The 27,709-nt window shown below is 39.3% G+C and overlaps 1 protein-coding gene across 6 annotated transcripts in view; it reads left to right on the plus strand.

Annotated features, from left to right (window-relative positions):
• galnt1 (UDP-N-acetyl-alpha-D-galactosamine:polypeptide N-acetylgalactosaminyltransferase 1) overlaps nt 1-27,709 on the plus strand; it is a 230,205-nt gene that overhangs the window by 140,131 nt on the left and 62,365 nt on the right. For all 6 annotated transcript variants that reach the window (XR_015511496.1, XR_015511495.1, XM_087287129.1 and 3 more), the window contains one exon: nt 21,617-21,783. Coding sequence is in view for 4 of the 6 variants with exons in the window: in XM_087287129.1 (XP_087143255.1) it covers nt 21,617-21,783 (167 nt within the window). In the remaining 2 variants the exon portion in view is untranslated. The remainder of the gene's footprint in view (nt 1-21,616; nt 21,784-27,709) is intronic.

Here is a 27,709-nt window from a genome sequence, read left to right on the forward strand (position 1 = left end):
CATTGACACTTTTGGCACTTTTTTGGGAGTATTTTCAAAAGTTTTTTTTTCCTGTAAATGATTCAATAAATACCGTACCGTGACATTCATACCGAGGTATTACCGTACCGTGAAATTCTGATACCGTTACATCCCTAATATATATATATATATATATATATATATATATATATATATATATATATATATATATATATATATATATATATATATAAAGTGCATTAATTAACCTGTTTAATAGTTAATTTCTAAATTAAAATTACCTCATTATATTCTATCATGTGGTTTTAAAATTTTATGTGTTTCTTCTGTTTTACCACAAAAAAAAATAATTTTTCTAAAGATGCTGTTTGTTTACACTTAAAATTATATAATGGAGTTTTCTGGTATTTATTGCAATATTGATAATTTTGGCGATAATTTATTCGTAACCACAGAGAGACAAAGTGCAGTGTCTTTAAAGAAAAGTATTTTCAACCCTGCCCTGGGATGTTCACAGTCTTGAAGAGCTCAACCATATTTAAACACTGGAGCAGCTGATCAAGCTTTTCAGGATCATTTAAAAGCAGATGTGCTGAAGCAGGTAATAAAACTTGCAGGACAGTGGGCTGAGTTTAAAACCTCAAGCATATGTTTAAAGTCCACATGAACTGGAAGATGCTACTATTTTTTTTATATTGTGACACAGTTCCAAGAGAAACTGATTATTAAATGACAAAACAAAGAAATGTGGTTAATAGAAAAACTACAAAAATGAAGTACTTTAATCTTTGTTAATGTCAACTAAACATATAATAATGCATTAGGTAAAGTTTACTAATGGTGAACAATGACTTTATTCAGCATTTATTGGTAATGCTAACTTTGACATACACACTAATGTATATTTAATGGATTAGCTCGCATGACCCAACACGGGCGATATGGCAAAAATGCAATCTCAATAATTATTTTCCATATTGAATGATAACAATATATTTATATTATGATTATAACTATATATTTATATTATAGTACAAGTTGTTAATGCTTCCAGAGTTAAAAGAGTATCCCAACAATGACTGAAGCCACAAAAATAAGTGGGTGCATTAAATGGCATAACATATTTTCAGCCAAAAAAATTTCGGTGGCAGAAAAATTCCATAGATCTCCGGTAATATCAACACACAGATTCCCATTGTTGCACATTTCTGTTGTGAGATTAGCTCCTAGATCAATTTAGTAAAAAAAAAACAGAGCTTATCATTGTTAATGACATACACTTTATTGCGATTCGATATAATATTGTTTATTGGCATAGCTCTAACCTAACATGTCAATGGTTTCCAACAATCTTTAAAATATCTTTTTTTTTTGTCCTCAAACGCATAAAGAAACTCATGAAGGTTTGAAACACTTGAGGGTGAGTCATTTGTGACAAACCTTTTATTTGTGGGTGAGCTATCTAGTCAAGGCATGGAAAGAATGCCTCTTTATAGGTCAGTTCACACCACACCGACAGACACAGAGAGACGCAAAATGATCTTTGTAGGTTTGTCGAATTACTTTTAGCTGTTGTGTCTGTTGGTGTCTGTCTGAGCTTATTTTTGCTAAGCCAAATTGACTGATTGACACAAAAGCAATGCAACTGCAGAACTAATTTTCAGACGTGTTTCTTCTTCATTTTCATCTGCGATTTTCAGATTTTCATCTGCGTTGCCTATCAGTGTCAATTATTTATATATATATATATATATATATATATATATATATATATATATATATATATATATAAGATTTATGTCATCCTAAAGCTAAATAAATTAGCTTTCAGTTAATGTGATTGTTATAGGAAATAATTTGGCTGAGAAACAAATTATTTGAAAATCTGGAATCTGAGGATTTAACAAAATCACAAGATTGAGAAAATCATCTTTAAATACATCTAAACGTGTACTTAGAAACGAAACATTAATAAAATTGAATTTTGATATATTTGATATATAATTATTTTTCATCTAATAGGATCTTTATTAATATTCTAAGTAAAAATCTAAAGAAAAATTGATAATTTTGTATTGTTGGCTATTGTCAAGTACTGTATATCTCCATGACTGGTGTTGTGTTGCAGGTTCACAAATAATGTAAAATAGGTTACCAGTAGACCCACATAAAATGAAATGGCTCACAAACGCTGTAAATATGGTCCCTCACATTCATAAAATATTGATGTCTCTTTCAACAGCAATTCAGAATTGCGTTTAGCTTTTTTGACATTAATTGCATTAAATAAGTCACAGCCCATTTCAGATGACAAAAAAGGTGACTTGTATTCCCAGAAAAAGCAGTGCAGTGCATATCAAAGCCTTAAAAAAAGCAATTCTCCATTGGAGATCAGTGAAAATGAGCTGTGCAGGCTGACAAAATATATTCGCAAGCAATTGTTGATTTACTTATGATTGCATATTTAAAGCTGATGATAAAAAAACAATGACACACTTCAGCTTTAAGGATTGTTTTTCATCTCGCTGGAGGATCACAATCTGATTGGACTGATTTGATGGTATCTTAGCAATGCTCTTCAAACGTGTCATTATGTTTTACTGTGCATCAGCCTTTTTTCCCGTTACCTCTGTTTTTTATGACCTTCTGCTCACTCTTTCAAACACACACACACACACACACACACACACACACACACACACACACACACACACACACATAAACATAAGTGCTGTGTGTGATGTGTACTAAATTACTGTTTTGCTGCTCTGAATGGAGTAAAATGGAATACATTATTCTGTTTCTTCAAATTACATATCAAAGGAGGCCGGGCAAGAGCCGGAAAGAGATCTGATATCAAAGAAGTAAGACATCTCAATCTCGACGGAAGGAAGGAACTGGAATAAGTAGGCAGGAAAAAAAGGAAAATGGAGATGAAAGCTAGGAGAAATGCGTCTGCGAAAGGGAAAAGCACGACCAAGAGCAAACATCTTTATGTTTATTTCTACCTGCTTGTGGCTTTCTTCTCATGCGCACACCTACATGATCTGTCCCAATATTATGTCATCTAGATGAGTCTCAGCCAATAGAAAGATGGAATAAATGAGCTGCACATTTGACTTCACAGATGTGTTGGATTTGGATATTAACCTGTTATACTGTAGGTCACGCACTGAAATACTCGTTGGAAAAACCCTGGAGACTTTTCTGATATAAAAAGAAAATGATATTGTAATCAGTGTCAATAAAGTTACCATATATGTTTTTTTTTTGCCTGATAAAGAATTAAACATCATGAGGGAAAATATTATATATAATTTCCTAATTGTAACATGTTATTATAGTTAATTAAACAAATTACAACTAATTAAACATTAAAATAATTATTGAAAAAGAAAAGTTAATGTACTGTAAAAAAAATATTTTCAGCTAATTGTGAAGGTAACAGATCTGATTTTTCTCAGTCTTACAGTGTAAAAAGTATCTGTTAATTAACAGGTTCCGTATTTCGTGATTCACAGTTTTTTCTACTTGTTCACGGTTATGAATTGCATCATGGGACCTTAATGACTTTTCATGTTAAAAACTTTGTGTGAAATAAAGTGACATTTATTGACTTGACAATCATATATATATTGTATATAAATATATGGCAACTTATTACAATGTTTTTATGCAGTAATTTACACCAAACTAGACTATATACACTTACAGGCCACTTTATTAGATACACCTTACAAGTACCAGGTTGGACCCCATTTTGGCTTTAGAACTGCCTTAATCCTTCATGGCATAGATTTAACAATGGAAAATTCCTCAGAGATTTTGGTCCATATTTACACGTGCTCTATTGTATTGAGATCTGGTGACTGTGGGGGCCATTTGAACATGCATTGTCATGTTCAAGAAATCAGTCTGAGACGATTTGCACTTTATGACATGGCACGATATCCTGCTGGAAGTAGCCATCAGAATATGGGCACACTGTGTTCATAAAGGGATGAACATGATCAGCAACAATATTTAAGTAGGCTGTGGAGTTGACACGAAGCTCAGTTGGTACAAAGTGTGCCAAGAAAATATCCCCCACACCAGTACACCACCACCAGCCTGAATTCTTGACTCAAGCCAGGATGGATCCATGCTTTCATGTTGTTACTGCCAAATTCTGACCCTACCATCCGAATGTCACTGCAGAAATCGAGACTCATGAGACCAGGCAACGTTTTTCTAATCTTGTAGTGTCCAATTTTGGTGAGCCTGTGTGAATTGTAGCCTTTCCTGTTCTTAGCTGATAGGAGTGACACTCTGTGTGGTCTTCTGCTGCTGTAGCCCATCCGTGTTGTGTGTGATTTGCATTCTGAATTCAGAGATGCTCTTTTGCATACCTCGGGTGTAACAAGTAGTTTTTTGAATTACTATTGCCTCTCTATCAGCTCGATATTAGTCTGGCCATTCGCCTCTGACCTCTGGCATTAACAAGGCATTTGTGCCCACAGAACGTTCGAGGTTACTAAAGTAACCCCTCGTTCCCCGAGGAGGGGAACGGAAGCACTATAAGTGGATTTGATTGTAAAATCCACGCATTGGGAGCCCATTGAAAGCGCCACAATGACTGCACCTTACCAACACCCCCGATGAGGAGATAGTCAAGCAAGCGTGACGCACCCACATCATGGGGGGCGCGGTCCTCCAACGTGTCCCTGGCCCTAATTTATCCTACTTCAACAGAAGTTTTACGGATTTATATATATTTTTTGGGAAGTCGTGAGCATCTAGATAATTCTAGGAAAATACGACAGTACGTTGGGAAGCGTGCAATCCCGATAGGGAGGACGCTGCGGAGGCCATCCGTTACCCAAGGGGGGATAGATGGCAGAATTTACATATGGACTAGCCCTAAAAGGGGGAGTACGCATAGCAAAAGAGTGGTTAGCGGGGAGGGAAGACACGGGTCCGCCCAGGGGGGGGGGGGGGGACTTAACCGTGGCGGAATAAGCATATGGGATCGCCTAGTGGGGACCACGCATAGCAGGCACCTTTACCCAAAACGCGGGCTGACCAGCGGGCTGACCAGCGGGCAGACCTACAACGTAGTGGGCCAGCAAGTGGCTCCTCCGCTGAGTCAGTGCTGGGGGCCACGGAGGAATCTGCAGGGCTCACCTGACGGGGAACTTTACTGACAGATAAAAAGGCGCACGTATCTCCGTGTTAGGGAAAATGGCGCAGCAAGCGTGTTTCAACACCCTACCGAATTGTTTCCTCAATCACCAAGGGTTACCTAATACCCTTGAGGAAACCGGCTCCACTCGCAGATTGTAAAACCTTGCAAATGTGTTGGGTGTCACCCAGCCCGCAGCTCTACAGATGTCTGTTAGAGGGGCGCCGCGTGCGCGCGCTCGAGAGGATGCGAAGCTCCGAGTGGAGTGCGCACGCGCTCTCGGGGGACGCGGCTCATCTCGTCTGATAGTGAAAGAAAGGCATCCACAATCTAGTGGGAACTTATTTCGGTACGGCACTTCCCTGCTGCCGACCGCTATAACAGACGAAGAGCTGCTCAGATGATCTAAACTCTGAGTGCGGTCCGGATAATACGCAAAACGCGAACTGGACAATAAATAAGGGCTGGGTCTGCCTCCTCCGAGGGCAGCGCTTGCAGGCTCACTACCTCGTATTAAAACGGAGTGGTAGGAACCTTGGGCACATATCGCGGGCGGGGTCTCATACGTGAGAGAAGCCAGCCCAATTACAGGCACGAGTCACTGACCGAAAAATGCCTCCGGGTCCCCGACCCTCTAATCGATATCAACGCGACCAGCAGAGCTGTCTTCAGGGACAGAAATATACTGAGTCGAGGATCGAAGGGATCTGACGCGGCTTGTGTAGCGAGGGCGAGATCCTAAGAGGGCATGAGAGGGGGCGGGGTGGATTAATTCGCTTAACGCCCCTGAGGAACCGGATGATGAGGTTATGCGTTCCCACGGTGCTGCCAGCCACCGCGTTATGAGAGCGGAGATGGCAGCCACGTAACCTTGAGTGTGGAGGGCGACAGCCTGCTCTCCAACTTCTCTCGGCGTAAAGAAAGCACAACGCTGATCTGGCAAATTACGGGGGTCTTCTCAGCGAGACACACACCATTCAGTGAAAAGACTCCACGTCAGGGCATAGGCGCGCTCGGGGAGGGGGCTCTAGCCCGAGTGACGGTATTAGCCACCGCAATCGGAGGTTACCTAAGTCTTCCTCGCGTCTAAAAATCTCTTCAAAGATCGGCGAGGGTGCCAGGTGGTGCCCTGTCCCTGAGAGAGTAGGTGCTCTCTCGAAGGGACTGCCAGGGGAGGGCTATCGCGAGGGAGAGCTCTGACATCCAGGTCCGGTTGAGCCAGAGGGGCGCAACCAGCAACCTGTTTCTCGTCCTCCCTGACCTTGCACAGTAACTGCGCGAGCAGGCTCACTGGGGGAAACGCGTATTTGCGCGTGCCCCGAGGCCAGCTGTAAGCCAGTGCATCCGTGCCGAGAGCACTCGGTCAGAGAAAGAACAACTGGCAATGAGTGATCTCGGGGGAAGCAACAGATCGATCTGGGCTTCCCCGAATCGCGCCCATATCAGCTGAACAGACTCGGGGTGGAGTCTCCATTCTCCAGGACGCAAGGCTGCCGTGAGAGCGCATCGGCTGCACGGTTGAGCTTGCCTGAATATGAATGGCGTGCAGCGATTTCAGCCGCGGATGACTCCAGAGGAGCAGACGGCGGGCGAGCTGAGACATGCGGCGAGAGCGCATACCCCCTATACGGCTGATATACGCCACCGCCGCCGTACTGTCCGTCCTGACCAGCACGTGTTGCCGCTCCAGCACCGGAAAAAAACGGTGGAGAGCGAGGAACACTGCCAACAGCTCCAGGCGAAATGCCAATGCAACTGGGTACCTTTCCACAGGTCCGCAGCCGCATGCCCGCAACGCACAGCCCCCCAGCCCGTGTTGGAAGTGTCTGCTGAAACGACAACAAGACTGGACGCCTGTTCTAGAGACACCCAGGCCTGTAGGAACGAGGGGTCGCTCCAAGGGCTGAGGGCGCGGCGACACAGCGCAGTAACAGAGACTCGGTGTGCGCGCGCGTGCCATGCGCGTCTGGGGACTCGATCGTGAAGCCAGTGCTGAAGTGGTCTCATATAGAATAATCCGAGCGGCATGAAGCGGCTGCGGATGCCATATGCCCCAGGAGCCTCTGAAATAGTTTCAGTGGGACCACTATTTTACTGTCGAGCTCTCTCAGACAGTACAGCATCAGCTGAGCGCGCTCTCCGGAGAGGCGCGCTGCCATGGTGACCGAGTCCAGCTCCAGCCTGAGAGAAGAGATCCTCTGCACGGGGGCGAGTTTGCTCTTTTCTCGGTTGACCTGAAACCCCCACAGGTGGAAGTGCCAGAGCACTTTGTCTCTGTGCATAATCAACTGCTCCGAGAGAGGGCAAAAATCAGCCAGTCGTAAAGAAATTGAGTATGCAGATGCCCGCGAGCCGAAGGGGCGCTGAGGCACCCTCCACGGGCTTGGTGAGGACCCACGGAGACAGAGAGAGCCCGAAGGGGAGGGCTTTGTATTGCCAAGCTCGACCTTCAAACGCAAACCGCAGAAACTGTCGGTGGCGAGGAAGAGTGGAGACATGGAAATACGCGTCCATCAGGTCTAATGCTGCAGACCAACCCAGAGGACGAACGCACCGGAGGATGCGCTTCTGCGTGAGCATTCTGAACGGCAGCTTGTGCAGGCAGCGGTTCAAAACGCGCAGATCTAGGATTGGCCGTGACCCACCGCTCTTTTTGGGCACGATGAAGCGTGGGCTGTAAAACCCGCTCTCCATCTCGGCTGGAGGGAGCGGCTCGATTGCATCCTTCGCCAGGAGGACAGCAATCTCCTCTCGCAAGACAGGGGCGGACAGGGGGCTGACCCTGGTGAATACACACCCGTGACTTGGGGGGCCGTTTCGCGAACTGAATCGCATAGCCGAGTCTGATTGTGCGTATGAGCCACCGCGAAGAGCTGGCCCGCGCTAACCAGGCAGGCAGAGCTCTCGCTAATGGACTCATCGCTACAATCGCTGCCGTACCAGCAGTGGGGCAGCGCGGAGTGGGTGTGCTGATCCGGGAAGCTCGCGGGTCCCACGGAAAAGCTGGAGGTGAGATATTTGCTCTCACTCCAAACCCGAGCTCCGGAGGGGAGGCTCGAGGGGTGGGAGAAAGGAGACCGTCCTCCCAGCGCTCGTGAGCCACTGGCGAAACGCACCGAATCTGCAAGCTAGAAAGCATAGCGTCCCAGACTGGCAGATTTCGGGCTGTTACATCTGGGGAAGTGAAAAGTGCCCTTTCATAATGTTTTCATGGCAGTAAAAAGTGCCGTTGGAAATGGGGCCCCGCCCTCCAGCGGGGAAAGAGCAAGTTCCCTTTTCTCCAGATGGCCTGTCCCAGGGGCGCTTCGCGGTCCGTTGCCGGACTTAGCGGCATTCTGGGCAGGGGGGCTGCCTGCTTCCGAGGTGCCCGACGCGCTCGCTTCGCCGGAGGCGTGTGCGGGGGCGGAGCAGCTCTCGTAGGCGGGCGCCTTCGGCGAGGAGCAGGTATGAATGGCACGGCGGGCGGAGCGGGCTACGGACCGCCGATAAGACATCACCCACCAACTGCTCTCTCACCGCCTTGAATTCCTGGGTGAATTCACAGACAGTGTCGCCGAACCTGGCTGGGGATATGGGGAAGTCAAGAAAGCGGACTTTGTCGACTTTGCGCATATCAGCCAGGGGTGGCGCTCCTGGACCACTAATGTGGACATCGTCCTCCCCAACGCACACGCAGCGGACTCAGTAGTCCGAAGAGCTAAGTCCGCGGCGGTGCGAAGCTCGTAAGCCTGGGTTGGACCCACCCTCGTGCTGCTCGGCCAGCGCCTGCGCTTGGTAGCGCTGGTAGGTGGCTATCGCATGCAAGGCGGAAGCAGCCTGGCCCGCAGCTATGTAAGCTCTAGCTCCGAGGGAGGTAGATAACTTACAGGCTTGGATGGGAGACGAGGCGGACCCCGCCAAGAAGAGGCGCCGCGCGGATTTACCGCCATCGCGCACTCAACCTGAGGAATCGCCACATACCCCCTGGCTGTTTCACCGTCAAGAGTGGTTAGGGTGGAGGAACACGCAGCACGAGCAGAAAAAAGTGCTTTACAAGACCGCGTGAGCCTACTGTGCACCTCCGGGAAGAAGGGAACGCCCCTCTAGTCGGTCCGGCCGCGGAGCTGGGGGATAAACCATCTCCAACCCACGGCCGAAGCAGCCCGGGAAAGCACGGCTAACATGTCCGTTTCAGGATCCGTAGTGACAGCGCTCACCAGCCCGAAGGGGGCGAGCGGGTCTGGATCATCATCGGACAATGAAAGCCCACCCTCCGATGCCGCGGTGGACATCTGGTCTCCGGTGTCATCGGGCGTAAGGGCTACCATCTGTTAGACGGATCGCTTCCCCCGCCCGAAGCTTGGATGGAGCGCTTAGAGGAGCGGGAGGTCCGCGGGCCCGTGGGCGACGGATTATCTCTCGCTGAAACCCTCAGATCTGCCCGAGTGCCCGCTGCAGAGCAGGGGACAACTGGGGTGGTTCGCCCTTTTGCAAAGGCTAACCGCGATCTTGCGCAACAGTCATGGCATCGCAATGACGACATGAACTGCCCGCGAGCAGCGCATTAACATGCTGGACCCCCAGACATGTAACACAGTGCCCGCGCCCATCATCCGAGGACAGGAAACCACCGCATCCAGAAACGCACAGTCGGAGCGCCGTCCTGATAAGGACGTGCTGCACGACTGTGTTGCTCTTTCTGTGAAGTTTGCAACTTTATACGCACCGCTCTGGAGGACCGGACCCAAAGAACGCCAGGCAAGGGAGAAACCCAGCTCGACCGTCTGCCACTGCGTGTACACACTCTGGACCGGGAGAATGCTCTCGTTCGCTCAGAATCGCTGGTTCACAGCAGGAGGAACCCTCATCGACTCGATCAGAAAGTCTCTGAAGCGAAAAGGATAGCGTCTGCTGCGCCAGGTGAGCTTATATACTCAGTTGATTGCTTATGCCGCTCACCTGCGCAGGCTTGCGCTGCCAATTCATTCTTAATTGGCCCGTTCAATACTCTTTCAGACGAGTAGCTTCTGAACCGAACCTCCCAATGCGTGGATTTTACAATCAAATCCACTTATAGTGCTGAAGTTCCCCCCGAAGGGGAACTGCCGCTCACTGGATATTTTCTCTTTTTGGACCATTCTCTGTAAACCCTAGAGATGGTTGTGCCTGAAAATCCCAGCAGTTTCTGAAATACTCGGAGCAGCCTGTCTGGCACCAACAACCAAGCTACATTCAAAGTCACTTAAATCACCTTTCTTTCCCATGATGCTCAATTTGATCTTCAGCAGATCGTCAGATTCAGTTGCTGGAATGTGATTACTGATTATACATATACAAAAACGAGCAGTTGGACAGGTGTAATAAATAATGTCTAATAAGGTCTATTAATGTAATAAATAATGTCTAATAAAGTGACCGGTGTGGTTATATCACTTTGATACTATTAAAAACATCAATAAACACCTATTTTTCAAACATTTAAGCATCGAAAGTTGTCAGAGAAAATATCATGGTCCCATAATGCAATTCAAAAGCATAAATAAATGAAAAAATAAAAATAAAAACCACAAAATATGAAAAACATGTATTTTAACAGAACAGTTTGTGTACTTTGTTCTGAAACAAGGCCTTCATTTATTAAAATGTTGCATTTTCCTCTTGGTTTGCTTACTTTTACAATGCCAAATTGTAAAGTGCTCCAAAATATGAGATTCCACATGAGTTCAGTTGATCATTCATTTGATGAAATCTCAACATCAGTTCCAAACCGTATGGCAATCTATTGTGGATTTCCTCAAAACTCATTAGTGTTTTGTAACTACTGAACATACAGGCAAATTGAACATTTGCTTATTGGCAAATATTTCCCATTCATCATCTATTTACTTTGATTACTTTTTTCAGTTTTATTGTTGTGGTTACCATGTTTGTTTGTACTGTTTTAAAAAATGTACATCATTCAAAAAAGAAGAAAGCTTGAAAAAAGTAAAAGTAAAAGACAAAAACAAAACAAAAAAAATCCTAATAAATTAATAAATAATAAGAAGAAGAAGAAGAAGAGGAAGAAGATGAAGAAGATGAAAAAGAAGTAGAAGAAAACGAGGAAATAAATAAAAAAGAGAGAGAAATTGGGAATAAAAATAAATACAGGGTATCTGTGGGGTCTTTACAATTTTTAAATTTAAATTTCAAAAACAAAATTTTAGGCCTTGAACAATCTTAAATTCACTGAAATGTTGTGTTATGCATCTTAAATCATTTTAACAGTTCTTAATTTTCCTCTGCCCAAATAAACCTACATAATCAGGCCGACATCCATCCAATCACCATCATTCCATCATAATAAAACTTTTTTTATTTAGTTTAAATTTAAGTTTTTATTGCAAAGAGATACAATTTACAATAGCTGTACAGTAATTTCTCCAAATGAATTCCCTAATTCCCAGGGAAACAAAAACTAAAAACAATTACACAGTTCCTAATTATAATAACAGAGCAACATATCTCTTCAGGTTATCTTCCATTCATACAAAAACTCTTCACAGAAACAAGGGGAGTAGACATAATATTTATAAATAGGCACGGAACTTAAGGATTTATTACAGAAAAGCATTAGGTTGAATAGAAGTGATAGTCAGTCTGTTTGGACCAAAAGCCAACATAATATTTTTGATTATTTACTGTATGTAATTGTCTCCACAATAATTATACTTTTAACAATGTTAAACTTGTCATTTTTTTGTCAAAACAATGTATTATGTTGAAAAACATGTATACAACTACAGTTTTCTTGTTTTGACACATTAAAGTACGTTGCTAAGAAATTATTTAATTTGATTGCAAGCAAAAGAAACATCCATTGGCCCAGCCAGGCCATTAGAAATAATTATTAGTATTTAGCCCTGTATACAGTACATCTAAAATTTCATTCATAATGGTCTTAAAAGGGTCTAAAAGTCTTAAATTTGAATTGATGGAACCTGCAGAATCCCTGAAATATTTCATATGATTGTAGTAGATATTGTTGCTTTGGCCCCAAAACCCTAGTTGACCATTTTGGCTGTTTTAAGACTTTTTGAAGTACTGTTGCTCTCTTCAGATGGAAATGTCTATTTCAATACAGACCCTGGACCTCTTGGAGGCTTAATTGAACAGCCCTAGTCCTCTTAACATGATTTATTGTCATATTGACCTTCATAACATGATTAGCTGTTCAACACTCTGCTTGATTACCTGATTGGCTGCTCGGCATAACATTAAACGATTCCATTAACATAATCACCGAATGATTCGTTAGCTGAATTATGCATCACTCGATTTCTCATTTTTGCCTTGTCTGGTTTCTTTGACTCTGTGTGTGAGTTTTACATGGCTTTTCCTCCCCAGTGTGGTAAGCAGTTCGTTTTTGGCTTGCATTTCTGTAATTAGCAAGTTATGCAGAACCATTAAGGGCATATGGTCAAGACTGTAAACTCACAGTCAGCATAGATTTACACAACCACGCCAACACACGCTGTTTTTATAGTTGTGCGTCGTATAGAGAGAGAACGCTCACAGCTGGGAACCATACTGACCTTTTCTCCTTCACTGCATTCCTGCTGTCTGGGAGGGAACTGTGTGTGTGTGTGTGTGTGTGTGTGTGTGTGTGTGTGTGTGTGTGTGTGTGTGTGTGTGTGTGTGTGTGTGTGTGTGTGTGTGTGTGTGTGAGTGAGTCAGTGAGTGAGTGAGTGAGTGTGTGTGTTTGATGCTGAAAGCTGTACTGTGATAAAGGAACAATATTTTCTCTGCACTTTGACAGTCTCGCTTTTTATACGTCTCTTTTACTGTCTTTCAGGTAGATTTTATTAGAATGGTAGTAAAAAAAGTAAGAGGCAGTCAGCAGTGCCTTACAAACTTTGGATGAGAAATTAAAAATAAGTAATTGACAGTACACTCTCAGACTTTCAAAAGGTACACAATTGTACTTAAAGGGTCCATATTGGTACCTCAAAAGTAAATATTAGTACATACACATTTTTGTACTTTTTAGGTAGTAATATGTACCCTTTAGGTATTATTATGGACCTTTTAGGCACAATTTGTGCCCTTTTAACAAGTACCACTCCAGTGACAGCTCACGTACCTTTATTTCTGAGAGTGAATGACATGAAATCTAAATAAATATAGTGAAGTGTGAGACTGATTTATGTATTAATAAGTGGTTAACATTGCTGTGTTTGACTGATAAGCCTGTGAATAACAACAAGCCCAGCTTGAGGACAACTTAGAAGTAATCTTTAATTTAAATATCATTTTTTAAAAGTTAATTTGCAGATTTTTTTTAAATAGTTGCAATCCTAACAAACATCAGTGGAAAGCTTATTTAATCAGCTTTCAGATTACATATAAATCGCCATATATTAGTTTTGTGATACAAGGTCACACACATACAGGGGTGTGAATAAGTTTTTGCCTCCTTAGTGGTTTCTTTTTTTTTTTAAATCTACATTTGTCACATTTTAATGTTTCAGATCATCAAACTGTTTTAAAAATTAGTCAAAGATAACACAAGTAAACACATTGTGCAGTTTTAATTGATGTTATTATTAAGGGAAAACAAAATACAAAACTGCAGAGCCCTGTTTGAAAAAACTGTTAAAATATCACCTAACTCTGGTTTATCACACCTGAGTTCTATTACTGTAGCCACACTCAGCCCTGATTACTGCCACACCTGTTTGCAATCAAGACAATCAAGATCATGGCATAGATTCTACAAAGTACTGTAAATATTCCTCAGCATTCCTCAGCATATTCCTTGCAGTTGCTGCAGATTTGTCGGCTGCACATGATGCGAATCTCCCGTTCCACCACATCCCAAAGGTGCTATATTGGATTGAGCTCTGGTCACTGTGGAGGCCATTTGATTACAGTGAACTCATTGTCATATTCAAGAAACCAACCTGAGGTGATTCACACTTTATGACATGGCGCGTTATCCTGCTGGAGGTAGCCTCAGAAGATTAGTACACTGTCTTCATAAAGGGATGGACATGGTCAGCAACAATACTTATTGTAGGTAGGCTGTGGACAATGCACAATTGGTACTAATGGGCTCAAAGTATATCCACCACACCAATACACCACCACAACCAGCCTGAACTGTTAATACAAGGCAGGATGGATCCATGCTTTCATGTTGTTGACGCCAAATTCTGACCCTACCATCAGTATGTCGCAGCAGAAATCGAGACTCATCAGACCAGACAACGTTTTTCCAATCTACTATTGTCCTATTTTGGTGAACCTGTGTGAATTGTAGCCTCACTTTCCTGTTCTTAGCTGGCAAGAGTGGCACCCAGTGTGGTCTTCTGCTGCTGTAGCCCATCAGCCTCAAGGTTTGACGCAGCAGCAGAAGACCACACTGGGTGCCACTCTTGTCAGCTAAGAAACACAGCTAAGCTGCATACCTTGGTTTTAACAAGTGGTTATATGAGTTACTGTTGCCTTTCTATCAGCTTGAAACAGTCTGGCCATTCTCTTCTAATCACTGGCATCAACAAGGAATTTGCCTTGACCATGTCTTGACCATGTCTACATGCCTAAATGCATTGAGTTGCTGCAATGTGATTGGCTGATTAGAAATTTGCATTAACGGGCAGTTAACATCACATGATCATTCTAATATTCTGAGCTGGTGTATTAGTAAAATTCTTAAAATTTCTTTAATGTATCCTTGCTAAATAAAACGATTCATTTCATTTAAAGAACAAAAGAGAAAAAGCCCTGATTTCTAACCACTGGTAGAAAGAGGAGATCTCTGTGTGGGTAAAAAAAGGAAAAAAAGAAAGTAATTTTAAAACCAATTAAAACTTTACTTCAGATGCCTGAAGTTCACCATTTTTCAACAATATAAAATCTTAAAAGCTGTCCAGAAAGATCTTCAAAGAGTTTTGACATTTGTGCTCTGTGTTTTGGATTATGAAGCCAGCCGTGACACCAGCTGGTTCTTTCACTGTTTTCATTTTCAGTTTAAATTCTCTTCTTTGATATGATGATGGCACTGGTTGGAGAGATTTGGCATTTGCATATGTGTTTTGAGTTTGAGATTACAATGACTTTGAGAACTGATGACTAACCGATTCTGAATGTCCTCTGGCTGTTATCTCTGCTTTAGAGAAAGAGGAAAAGTAAAAGAGAAAGGCTGTCCTCAATTATTCCTCTCAAACACACACACACACACACACACACACACACACATTCAGAGAGGGCTGAAAATGTGTGTAAAATCACACTGAACTGCATCAGTGCACTAACTCAATCAAGTAGGACGTCCTGTTAATGACTGAATAACTACAGCTCACATTCCTCTTCCACTGGATCTATCTTTCTATCTCGGTGCTGAAGTTAAGCCCCATTTGGCCTCAGGAGTCTGATTTAAAAAAAAAATGTGTGTAATAATGTGTGCGTGTATGTGTGAAGGAAGATTTCGACAGACCTACGGCTGTTTTTGTTTCTCTCTGATTGCACCAAATATATCCAATTATTCCTAGGGCCTGAGAAATGTGATTGTGTGCATGTCTGGTGTCTCTGAGGGTTTGTGTGAGCGTGTGTGTGTTTCATCTTTGATTCCACCATCTTTTGATCAGCACTTTTTTTTCCTTTTGTCGCAGCTATTTTAGCCTGATTTGGCCTTTACTTTTACTCATGCATATAAAGCCGTGGCCAGGCATATGCTGCATCACCCACTCATTCTTTGATGGTGTCAGCGCTGATTGGAAGGAAGAAATGCATGATCTTTCTGCTTTACCAAATTGATTTTTATAGAGCGACAGGAAATCTCAGAGAATGGACACCAAGGACCGAGAAAGAAATCTGTGCTTCATTTTAATCAGGCAGGTGGCAGGGCTGACCAATGAGACGCTTCGGCTGCAAATTAAACTGTTGTCTGGGGTCCAGAGAGTCGACATCAGGTTAATGAATTTAAGAAAGAGCAGTCTGAGTGTGTCTGTGTGTTTCCAAATGATGAGTTTAAGAAGGATGGGGCCGGCGGGGTCTGTGTTACTGCCGTGATGGGACATGATGGGCTACAACCCCCTCACCTTCATTTAAAGGGGCTGTTTGGAGAATTCAGAAAAGCGTGAAATTAGCAGCACTAGTGGCTGTTAAGTGAACTGATGCAAATTACTGTTTGCGTTCGCACTTGTGCACGTGTAACTTCGAAGAGACTGAACTACTGGATTGTTTGCATTGTTTGCATTAATTTAGAACGTACTGTACATTCAAAAACAGAAATCAATAGAGAACTCAATTAAATTGCGTTTAATTGAATAAATATGTTTAGCTGCAACTCTTAAAACAAAAATTGTATGTAATTAGGCCTGTTACGATAAAGATTTGTTGTTGTGTAATATATTGACACGGAAATTGTTTCGATAAGCGATATTATTGTCATTTTGAGATCATTTTATTCCACTGATTATAAAATCATTTTATAACAGCATAATCATGCAAATAGCCATAACGACTTTAAAATATGTATCATTCTAGAAATTATTTAGATTATATAATTTCATGTCAAAAAGGGAAATGTCCTATTATATATATTATTATATGTCCTATTAGGTAAATGTCCAATTATAAACTTTGACACCGGTGAGGTAGAATGTAAATGTCATTGTAAAATGGCTTTAACATTATTTGTGAATTTGTAAATGAGCAGTTCAGTGCAAATGTCAACCTTGCCATGAAAAAAAAAAGCTTTCACCAAAATACGGTAACAGTTTCTGGGTTTTTGTGTAAGCAAGTATTTTACGGTACTTTAGAAATACAAATGTATCTGTCAATGTTTTCAAACTATTCTATTTGATTTACCAAAGTCACACAAGTGGCAATTTCACATCTGTCACATCCATAACGTAGAGATGTCACATCCATAACGACACTTTTTCCTCATAATTGTGAAAATATTCAATTAAATCAAATCAATCATTTTTGTTCAATAGAGAGTCAACTCTTCTCCTTTTGATTATGATTGTTTCTTTTGGGTTGTGCAGATTAATTCACAGAATTTCCACTAAGCATGTTATAAACTGTAAACTCGCAGACTTTTTTTGTCACATCCATAACGCATGTTTATTTTCCTCATTTGAAGTATGAAACATGTTTACAGATTGATATTTTTCTGATCCCATATCTCTGTGGTCAGTTGTTCTGCAAAATATAAAGAGATGTTTCAAAATAATGTTAACATATGCTTTCCATGAGAATTTATGTTTTGAGTTTTTACTGCAAATGTGAAATCTGTAACACTGGAATTGCTCAAATATATATTGCAACAGCAAAATATTGAGGGCATCTCCAAGTATTGCATGATAAGTTGACATATTGATTATTGTGACAGGCCTATATATAATAAAAACATGCTACAGAGGTGGTCAGATGCAATTTCATTAAATAAAGTTTAAAATAAAATGATTTATGTGTATTTATATTGTTTGTTTTTAAGCTGAACTTGCAATAAATTGTTTAATTAGATGATAAATAATTATGCAGAAATTCTTTTTTTTTTTTATCTATGTAAAGATGAGAGACAATGCTTATTTTTATCTCAATAGATGTGCAATATGTGTTATTCATAGTAAAAGTAAAAAATAATTCAATAGCCCAGCAATAGTCTGAACTTGCAATACGCAAAACCAACACGATCTCACAGCAATTCGTAACCTTTCGGTTTAGTGGCTAATTTGTATGGGTTCGTACGATCTCATTCGCACAATTTGCTTTTATCCAAATGATGGTGGGGTTTAGGGGCAGGGTTAGGTGCCACACCTCCTTTTTAAAAATCATATGACTGAACTCGTATGATTTCATACGAATTAGGCTCTAAACTGACATTTAAAAAGTTACATAAAATAGTTATGTTTCCTGGTTAGATCAGGTTGAAATAACATGTTCTTGTCCGTTAGTGGCTCTCTCCTAGTATATATTTAGGCAATTAATCATTAATCAGTGATTATTTAAATGGCTAATTAGTAGACTTTAAATAAGTATTCAGCTTTTGCAGCTAGTAAACATTGAGTTATTCATCTGCTAATAATAAACAAAAAAGAAAAAAAATGCTTCAGCTTTTGAAATAACTGCTTCAATAAACTTTGAACCAACAGAACAGGACACTCTCATTTAGTTTCTTGACTTTAAATCGCTCAAATAATTTAATTGTTTAACTTTTTTGTTTCCTTTTAATAGAAAAAAGTAACTTTACTGTATACTTGATAAAATTAATATATAAGTAAGGTTTATTCTTTGTTAACCAAATAATTATTCATTCATTCATTCATTCATAAATTCATTTTCTTTTCGGCTTAGTCGCTTTAATCATCAGGGGTCACGACAGTCAAACGAACCACTAACTTATCCAATATATGTTTTATGCAGTGGATGCCCTTCCATCTGCAACCCATCACTGGAAAACACCTATACACTCTCATTCACACACATACACTACGGCCAGTTTACTGTATTCAATTCACCTAAAGAGCATGTCTTTGGACTATAGGGGAAACCCACATGAACACGGGGAGAACATGCAAACACCACACAGAAATGCCAACTGACCTAGCCGAAGCTCGAACCAGCAACCTTCTTGCTGTGAGGCAACAGCGCTACCCACTGCGCCAACGCACCGCCTCACCAAATAATCAAATTACTGTAACTACTAAACATTAGTATTGTTATTATGATGACTTTTTTGGGAGGGCCAAATTACATTTTATTAATGCCTTATTGCCCAACATTGGCCATTGATATATACTGTACACACCTCTTTTTCTATATGTTTTATATTGTAATTTGTTCATTAATGGATTCAAAACTGCATATTTGTCAATTCTCTAGTTATCAGTGTCATGTTTTTCTTAATAAAATATTCAATTATTCTGATTGTCAATGATGTGTCAAAAAATTCAAGATTGTTTGAGGAATAGAAAGTTCCAAAGAACAGCATTTATCTGAAGTATATTTCACACATTTGAAATGTGTGTGATAGCAAGTATCTCAGATGGTGTTTTGCACCTCTTCTATTGCTGTGGTTTCTCATTTTGCAGCATTGTGCTTATATTTTGCGTCTGAATGTGGTGTTGTGCTTGTTGTTTTGTCATTTTTTGGTGATCGCAGGCCAGAGTTTCCCAGCTGTGCCAGGGCAAACAGGAAATTAGGCAGGAAGTGGAAGCGTGTGTCCCACTTTAGCTCTCCAGATACAACAAACACTGGCTTTCCTGTTCCTACAACAGCACAGACTGGCACAGTGACCTGCGCTTACATAATCTGCAAACAATCATCACATTCTCTGACCCTGCCCACAGCCCCTCAAACGACCAATCAGAGCCTGTGTTCTGGCTGACTGGCAGAGGTTTAGCTCGTGAGAAAGCAGAGGAATGTAATGTTTACAGGAGCATTTATTGGAATCTCAGGCTGTATTTGAGTGTCCAAGAAAGATTTTAATTTCACTTTTCATTTCTGTAAATCCAGTGTGCCTTATAGGAATAAAAACATTTATTGTTAAATGGTGATTAATAAAAAAGAAATAATAATAAACACCACAGGAGAGTGAACAATAGGGGTTTGTGATAAAAATTTTTTATAGTAATATACAGTGGGCCTCAGAATTATTAGCCCTCATGAATGATTATCTCCCCTATATATTATTTTCCCTGATTTTATTTAGCGGAAGGAATGTGTTTCTACACATTTCTACACGTAATAGTTTTTCTACACCTAAAAACTCATTTCTAATAACTGATTTCTTTTATCTTTGCCATCATGACATTACATAATATTTTACTAGATATTTTTTGTGATGCTAGTATTCTATGGTAATTAGGCTAATCATTGTTTAATGATGGGTTCTATAGACAATCCAAAAAATATATGCTTAAGAGGGCTTATAATGTTGACCTTAAAATGCTTTTAAAAAATAAAAAACTGCTTTTACTCTAGCCGAAATAAAACAAATAAGACTTTTTTCAAATGAAATAGTATTATTGGAAATACTGTGAAAAATTCCTTGCTCTGTTTAACATCATTTGGAAAAAAAAACTATACAATATTAAAAAAACATTACAATATTGTCATAGACTAAATTTTATCATAGACATAAACATCACACACTCCTCAAGTAATAGTAAGTAGCAAACAAATGAATTAACTATATATGATTCATTCATTCATTTTTTTTTCATCTTAGTCCCTTTATTTATCAGGGGTCACCACAGCGGAATAAACCGCCAACTTATCCAGCATATGTTTTACGCAGTGGATGCCCCTTCCAGCTGCAACCCATCACTGGGAAACACCCATTCACACACATACACTACTGACAGTTTAGCTTACAATTCACCTATCCCGCATGTCTTTAGACTGTTGGGGAAACTGGAACAACTGGAGGAAACCCATGGGAACACGGTTAGAACATGCAAACTCCACACAGAAACGCCAACTGGCCTATTCGAGGCTCAAACCAGTGACCATCTTGCTGTTAGGCGACAGTGCTACCACTGCACCACCGCGCTGCAATATATTATATTATATTATCTAAATGAACCTGAATAATTCTACACTGCTCCTAAAACGACTAAATGATAGAAACTTTTTTTTTAATAGGAAACTCAAAGCTTTTTTGCTGAGCAAATCTAAGGTTTCTTGAGAGTATGCAAAAACTTTTGTGGATGCTGTTATGCTAATATGTTATAGGAAATGGGGCAGAATTGCTAATATGCATTTTATGCTAATACTGTATGTTGAAGAAGTATATTATTTTACCTCCATCTCATATTTTAATTTTCCATCACCACGTCCCTTTAGGAGCTTTAGAGTCTAGTTTATTTAAACAAACACTGAAATTAAAGTCTTATTTCATTCTCATTAAAAGATCTTTCATTTTTAATGATTTAACCTAATCATTTGCCAATTAATTTAGGTTATAGTGGGTTTTGAGAAACAGTGACATTTGTTATATTTGACATTGTGTGGTTCATGATGACCCATTTACTCATGCATTACACGAAAATGTCTACATTGTGTTTTAGAAATCGGTTCATTTAAGTTGAAGAATAAGCCAAAGTTGAAGACTAGGTGAACAATAATAGATTTCATTCTAGTCTCTAAAGCAGAATGCTCAAAGTTAGCTCATTCACACTGAATATTGCACCTTAAGAAAGGTGTGACCCAACCTGCCATAATCCCAAACATTCATTCAGACTCTCTGTAATAATTTATTCCCGGTGTCATCTATTTTAGAGTCTTTCCACTCTCCATTTCTCCATAACGGCCTGTGTGTTTGTGATAAGTGCTAATCTCCTCTCATCTCGAACTGAGCTCTCAGCAGACTCTGTGCGGTCTCTGTGTGTATGTATGTGTGCAGAGTTTAGAAGAATGTAGCATTTATAAATTCTCAATCTTGATCATGACTGGCTTGATGATGTGTGTGTTCTCATTGGCTCTTTGTGTCTTTTGCAGATGTAAAACGAAAGTGTATCCAGATGATCTGCCGCGCACCAGTGTGGTGATCGTGTTTCATAATGAAGCATGGACCACACTGCTCCGGACGGTGCACAGCGTCATCGACAGGTCACCCAGACACCTGCTGGAGGAGATTGTCCTGGTGGATGACGCCAGCGAGAGAGGTCAGTGAGTCTGTTTGTGTGTTTGTTCAGGCCAGGTTTTGCCTGAGTTTTCGCAGATAAATGGTCTAACATTACAATGAACAAAATTAACATTTACATGCTTTTCCACTGCATGGTATGGTTTGGTTTGTTTTGGTATGGCTTATTTTTAGGGGTTTTACACTGCTTTTCATTGCTAGTATGTGGTAATTTTTTAATACCACTTTTAGTGAAGTTCGAAGCGAACTGTACTGGTACCATAATGTGACGCATGCCCACTGCTGATCATAGATTGCTCATTACTATAATAAGTATGATAATATGATAATCCCACCCAATTTAAGCTATATTAAATGGCAAAAAGGTAAAATCTTCGTGCTATTGCTTGATCTCCGCAAAAGCAGCTTTTATAGTTTTAGATGTATAGCTGTATGCTAAAGTTTGCCTAAATTTAATCTGCGAATACAGGGGTTCTGTGCAGTTTATGAAATCGAAAAAATCCAGATTTATTTGACATCACTGTTTTGTGTACTGCAGTAAACAAGGAAACACTGTTATTCCTGCTGTTATATATATGGCGGCAGGCCTTTTTTACACAGATCTACCTGTGGCGTTATTTCAATGACAAATGTCGTGAGCTTACACGCCCCCTCAAATACACGTTGTTCAAGAGCAGATCTTCTTGTGCGTTCTCAAATAAAGGCTGCTGAAGTGCAATTTAGTGCGTTTCTGTCTCCAACATTTATAAGAATTACTAGGAATATTTATGAATGTCTCCAATAAACCTACAGAGCGGTATTAATGCGTCCTGAAGGAAATTGAAATGGCTATACGTCTTGTTTGCTGGCCTCACGCATCACACACCTGTCAGTCAGTCAGTCAGCACGTAATCTTTAAGGGTTAAACAAATAAGGCACAGCACTACTACGGTTACAGAAAAGTTTGTGCTGTTATAATTCTCTTACCTTTTAATACGTTTTGGTGCGATTATCACCCGCTATTAAAAGAAAACACTACTGAATGTTTGAATGAGAAGCTGTAACGGAGCCGTGGCGCCCTGCCACGGAAGAATAAATTTAGAGAAAACCATGCACTAGATATTGCATACAGACCATGCGTCAATACCGCCCACATTTGTGCAGGGCTCAAAAAGTCATTTCACTAGTCAAGTCTAAAGCCAATGTGAAGATGCTGGACTATTGTGCTGGATGTGGGAGTAGTAACAAGCGAACAAAGAAAACCAAGCCTAAAGGCATAGCATTTCATAGGCAAAATTTCATTTTTTAAGTTTTTATATGTTATGAACTTCTGTGCTAAACAGAGAACGTTATTGATGATAATAGTCAATTACTATATGACCATAAGGCAAAGCAGCTCCAACTTGCACTAAATTCTATTGTTATGCTAGATTTGTTGAATAAAATCAGCAAACAATGTAAATGAAATCTGACAAGACGCTGAGGTGCCAGAAACTTGCTAAGTTCACGAACGGTAGTTATTGAAGTAACTTATAAGACTGCCTGATAACACAACAGTGCCTGTGCCTCAATGCACATACTGTCCACCCTGAATTATTGAATATTACAAATGTTGCGTACCATTTGGATCAGAAATGGGAATATTTGGGATGTCAATCGTTCACACGAGGCCTTCATAACGAAGATTTATTCACAAACAAATCGCTCCCTCTATTAGAATTAGAAAGGAAAGTGGGAGAGGAGGGTGTGTTTCAGGACATGGATTAGATCAAATTAAACAGGGAGGTTGGATAATACATTTCCATGCACACAAACACATGCTCTTTGTTGGCAATGCATAATGACTACAGGGAAAACTCCCGATCATAGATATATGTGTATATATGTCTATATATCTGTGGCTTCGTATATGGCCAGTCATCTACTGCACCTTGGTCCCACGTTCATTTCAAAGGAGCGCTACCCTGTACTAAAATAGCAGCTCTATTGGTGGTTTCTTCCAATAGACAACAATAGCGTAGGCGACATTTTATGTAAATATATATGGTTTCTGTCAAGGGGAAGGTTTGTTTTATTTACGTAATTTCAAAAACCTGATTGTTTTTCTACATTGTAATTTTTGATATTTAACTAGTATGTGATAGAGCAGTGAGCACATTAAAAAATAGTCACACTCTGTATTTTTTTCTGATTTCTAAAATTCAAAAATATGGAATCAGAAAATTGTGAAAAATCAACTAAAACAAATGTATTAGTAGATAAATAGATTTGGAAGCAATAAATAGGAAAAAGCTAATTCTTTATTGGAAGAACTTGAAAGTCTTATTGATTGACTTGCCACTTGTATTGGAAATTCATGGAAAGGAAGTTTGTGAGCAGTGAATTTTTTCATTGTTCTTCCACCCAAGAACAGACAGAGGATTCAAAAAGATGTAAGATTATAGAAGTAATAATTCAATCTCTCTATATTCTCAGTGTAATGTAAGTAGCAGATTTTTTCTTTGTTTTGTAAAGTTCATCTGTAGCTCATCTGAAACAGATTAATTAAAATGTAGGGAGTCAAGTTGGTTTTGCTTCACTACACTTCAAAGCATAATATTCACTTTAGACTCCATTGCATTTCATTAAAACATATCATTTCTCATTATTTGGTAGGGAAGATTGTCACAAATTTAAAAAAAGACTATCTAATTCACAGATAAGCTGATTCTTTCTGGTTAATCTATTAAATCATCTCAGTTGCACTGAAAACTTCATTTGTTTATTAACAATCAAAAACTCACTGATTTAAATGATCCGGTGAGAGTGAGTCTCCAGTTAATGATTCACTAAATCAAATGACACGGTCAGAGCGATTCTTAATTTATTGATTCACTGATTTAAATAATCCAGTCAGACTAACCAAAGTTAAAGACTGCATAAAACATTTGCTAATAAAGCTCTGTTTCAGTCACACAGGAAACTGCTGCACAATATCAATAATAAAAATCTAAGTTTCTTCAACCAAAGAACCCTGAGGATCTTTTTTTTCCCCTTGCATAATGAAAAAGTGTCTCAGAGCACACAGGCGATACACAAATCTTCTGTTTTATTGCATTTGGAGGCAGATGCCTAATGTTTGGGATCACAGATGTGTAAGACAGTAATTAAACACAATCATTTTGATGAGGAACTCACGCTCAGGTATTTCAGTATTATTAAAACAACATTTGCGATGAGATTGGTGCACTGGTGCAGTTATCCAGTCACTGTACATGATCTTTTGCCTGTAAAGGTTTATTTTGGTGGACATCGAGGATTGTTAGGTAAATGTGTTTGGAATGTAGTGCATGCAAATATTTTGCTTTCAAATTTTAAATAATGAGCAACCACTTTATTAAAAAAAATCTTTTGGAATTTACATACATCTGAGTTCTTTTATTCATTTTTCTAACACTGCATTCTAAAATGTACCTGAAAATTACACTGATATCTATACATTAGAGCAGGAGTGCCATAACGTTTCTTATGAAGGGCCAAAGAAAAAACATAGCTAAAGGTTGTATGCCGAATGTAAACATGTCAAAGTATATTACAAAATTGCCATGGGTAATTTCCTAATTTTTAAAAATAGTATTTGAAAATAAATAAAAAGCTTTACTTAACTTTACTTTACTTAAAGCTTTTAAAAAACTTTAATTGTATTAGGCTAACTAATGCATTACATATATATATATATATATATATATATATATACATATATTTTCACATTTTATAATTAACTATTAAATAATTATAATAATTACATTTGTAACACAATGAACATTCAAATAAATCTGATTCATTTACAACCTTTGATTCAAGCTGGGGTTTTTTTGTATCTCAGCAATAAAACAAACAAACAAAAGATTATGTTAAATTGGAAATTATAATCCCTTTTAAAGGCATGGGATGGCCAAATCAAAAGTTATCATGGGCCAACTTTGGCCCGCGGGCCCTACTATGGGCATCTCTGTATTAGAGTCAAAAGAGATAATATTTTGCCAGTGTACAAAAACATCTTTAAATTACACATGAAATAAAAAAAATAACATATTGATTTTCTTAGTTTTGTGGTGAAAAATTTATCTTTGCACGTCATTAAGAAAAAAAGAAGTTTGCTCTTCTAATCTTAAATTAAAATCTGAAAATGCACTTCCTGTTGGTTTTCAGTTAATTTCTCAGATTACATCTGTCTGAGGTATTGGTTGAGGTTAACACACTTAACCACACCTCTCCAACTGTCAGTTCTAACAGCGGTATGACAGCAAACAGAAATGGTGAGGAGGAGGTGTCTGTTTGGTTGTAAAAACAACCTTGAAACCCTTTTCCTGATCTTTCTGAATGAAATGCATACTTTATTACAACCAATCAGCTCACAATAGAAAAAAACAAGCCACACCCACACTGTAAAAACAATCCATAATTTTATGTTTTTTCCAGCAGCTGGGAAAACGGATTTTTAAGTAGAAAAAGCAGTGCACTGTAAAAAAAAAAAAAAAAAATATATATATATATATATATATATATATATATATATATATATATATATATATATATATATATATATATATATATATATATATTTTTTTTTTTTTTTTTTTTTTTCCCAACTGCTAAGGTAATGAAAAAATGTTAAATAATGTATGTTTAATTACAGAAATTTACAATAAAATAAATTTTTTGGTAAATTTCTATAATTTAATGTTTTTTATTTTATGGTAAACTTCTGTAATTTAACATCCGTTATTTAACTTTTTTCAGCACCTTAGCTGCTGGGGAAAAAATGTAAAATTAAGATTTAAATTTTTTTTTACTCTGCACTGCTTTTTTAAATTTAATATTACGTTTCTCTAGGAACTGTCACAATATAAAAAAATGGTTATAGCTTCAAGTTCATGCAGACTCTTTGTTTAAATTTCTCAAATGACATGCTTACTGTGGCAATGCTCAGCGCAATTCAGAAATAATTTTTTTATATATTTACATTAGAAAATGTACAAAAGATATTTATGGAATATGATCTTTGCTTAATATTCTAATAAAATAAAAATCTATAATTTGATCCACATGGTGTGTTTTTGGCTATTTCTAAAAACTGGTTTTGTGGTCCAGGGTTACATATGTTTTTGATATAAAACTATGCTTCCTTGGCATCACAGTGGCGCAGTGGGTAGCACGTTCGCCCCACAGCAAGAAGATTGCTGGTTCAAGCCTTGGTTGGATCAGTTGGCATGTGTTGAGTTTGCATGTTCTCCTCGGATTCGCATGGGTGTGCTCCGGTTTTCCCCACAGTTCAAAGACATGCACTGTAGGTGAATTGAATAAGGTAAATTGGTAAAAAGATCAATCGTAGTGTATGTGTGTGAATGCAAGAGTGTACGAGTGTTTCCCAGTGTTGGGTTGCGACTGGAAGAGCGTCTGCTGTGTAAAACATATCCTGGAAAAGTTGATGGTACATTCCGCTGATTAAAAAAAGGGACTAAGCCAAAAAGAAAATGAATAACTATGCTTCCTTTGAGCTGTGAATTTATTAACAATGCCTAAATTAAAATCAATCAGTAAACTCAGAAAAAACACCCAGGAATTGAGGAAAATTTAATTACAAGCTTGAGGTAAATTTTAAGATAAGTGCACTGCACACCAACTAAATCCAGTCTTTAGTTACTTTTAAGATTCATGGAATTTACTTAATTTACATGTTATTTACAAAATCTAAATAACATGCCTTTAGAAGTAGAAAGGATCAATTTCCATTAAATGCAAGCCGATAAGCGTTTACATGTACGTGTATGTGTGTCTAACTGCTGAGAAGAGACAACTATAGCATGGAAACCTCTCACATACACAAATAAAGGCTCTCAGTTAATATAAGGGCATTGTACTTCAGTGCTCCAGAGATAATAACATGGTTTTGTTTCCACTCTTTAAAAACGCCTGTATCATGTCAG

Source organism: Danio rerio, chromosome 16 (assembly GCF_052040795.2).
Source record: "Danio rerio strain M-AB ecotype USA chromosome 16, GRCz13ab, whole genome shotgun sequence".
NCBI classification, from domain to species: domain Eukaryota; kingdom Metazoa; phylum Chordata; class Actinopteri; order Cypriniformes; family Danionidae; genus Danio; species Danio rerio.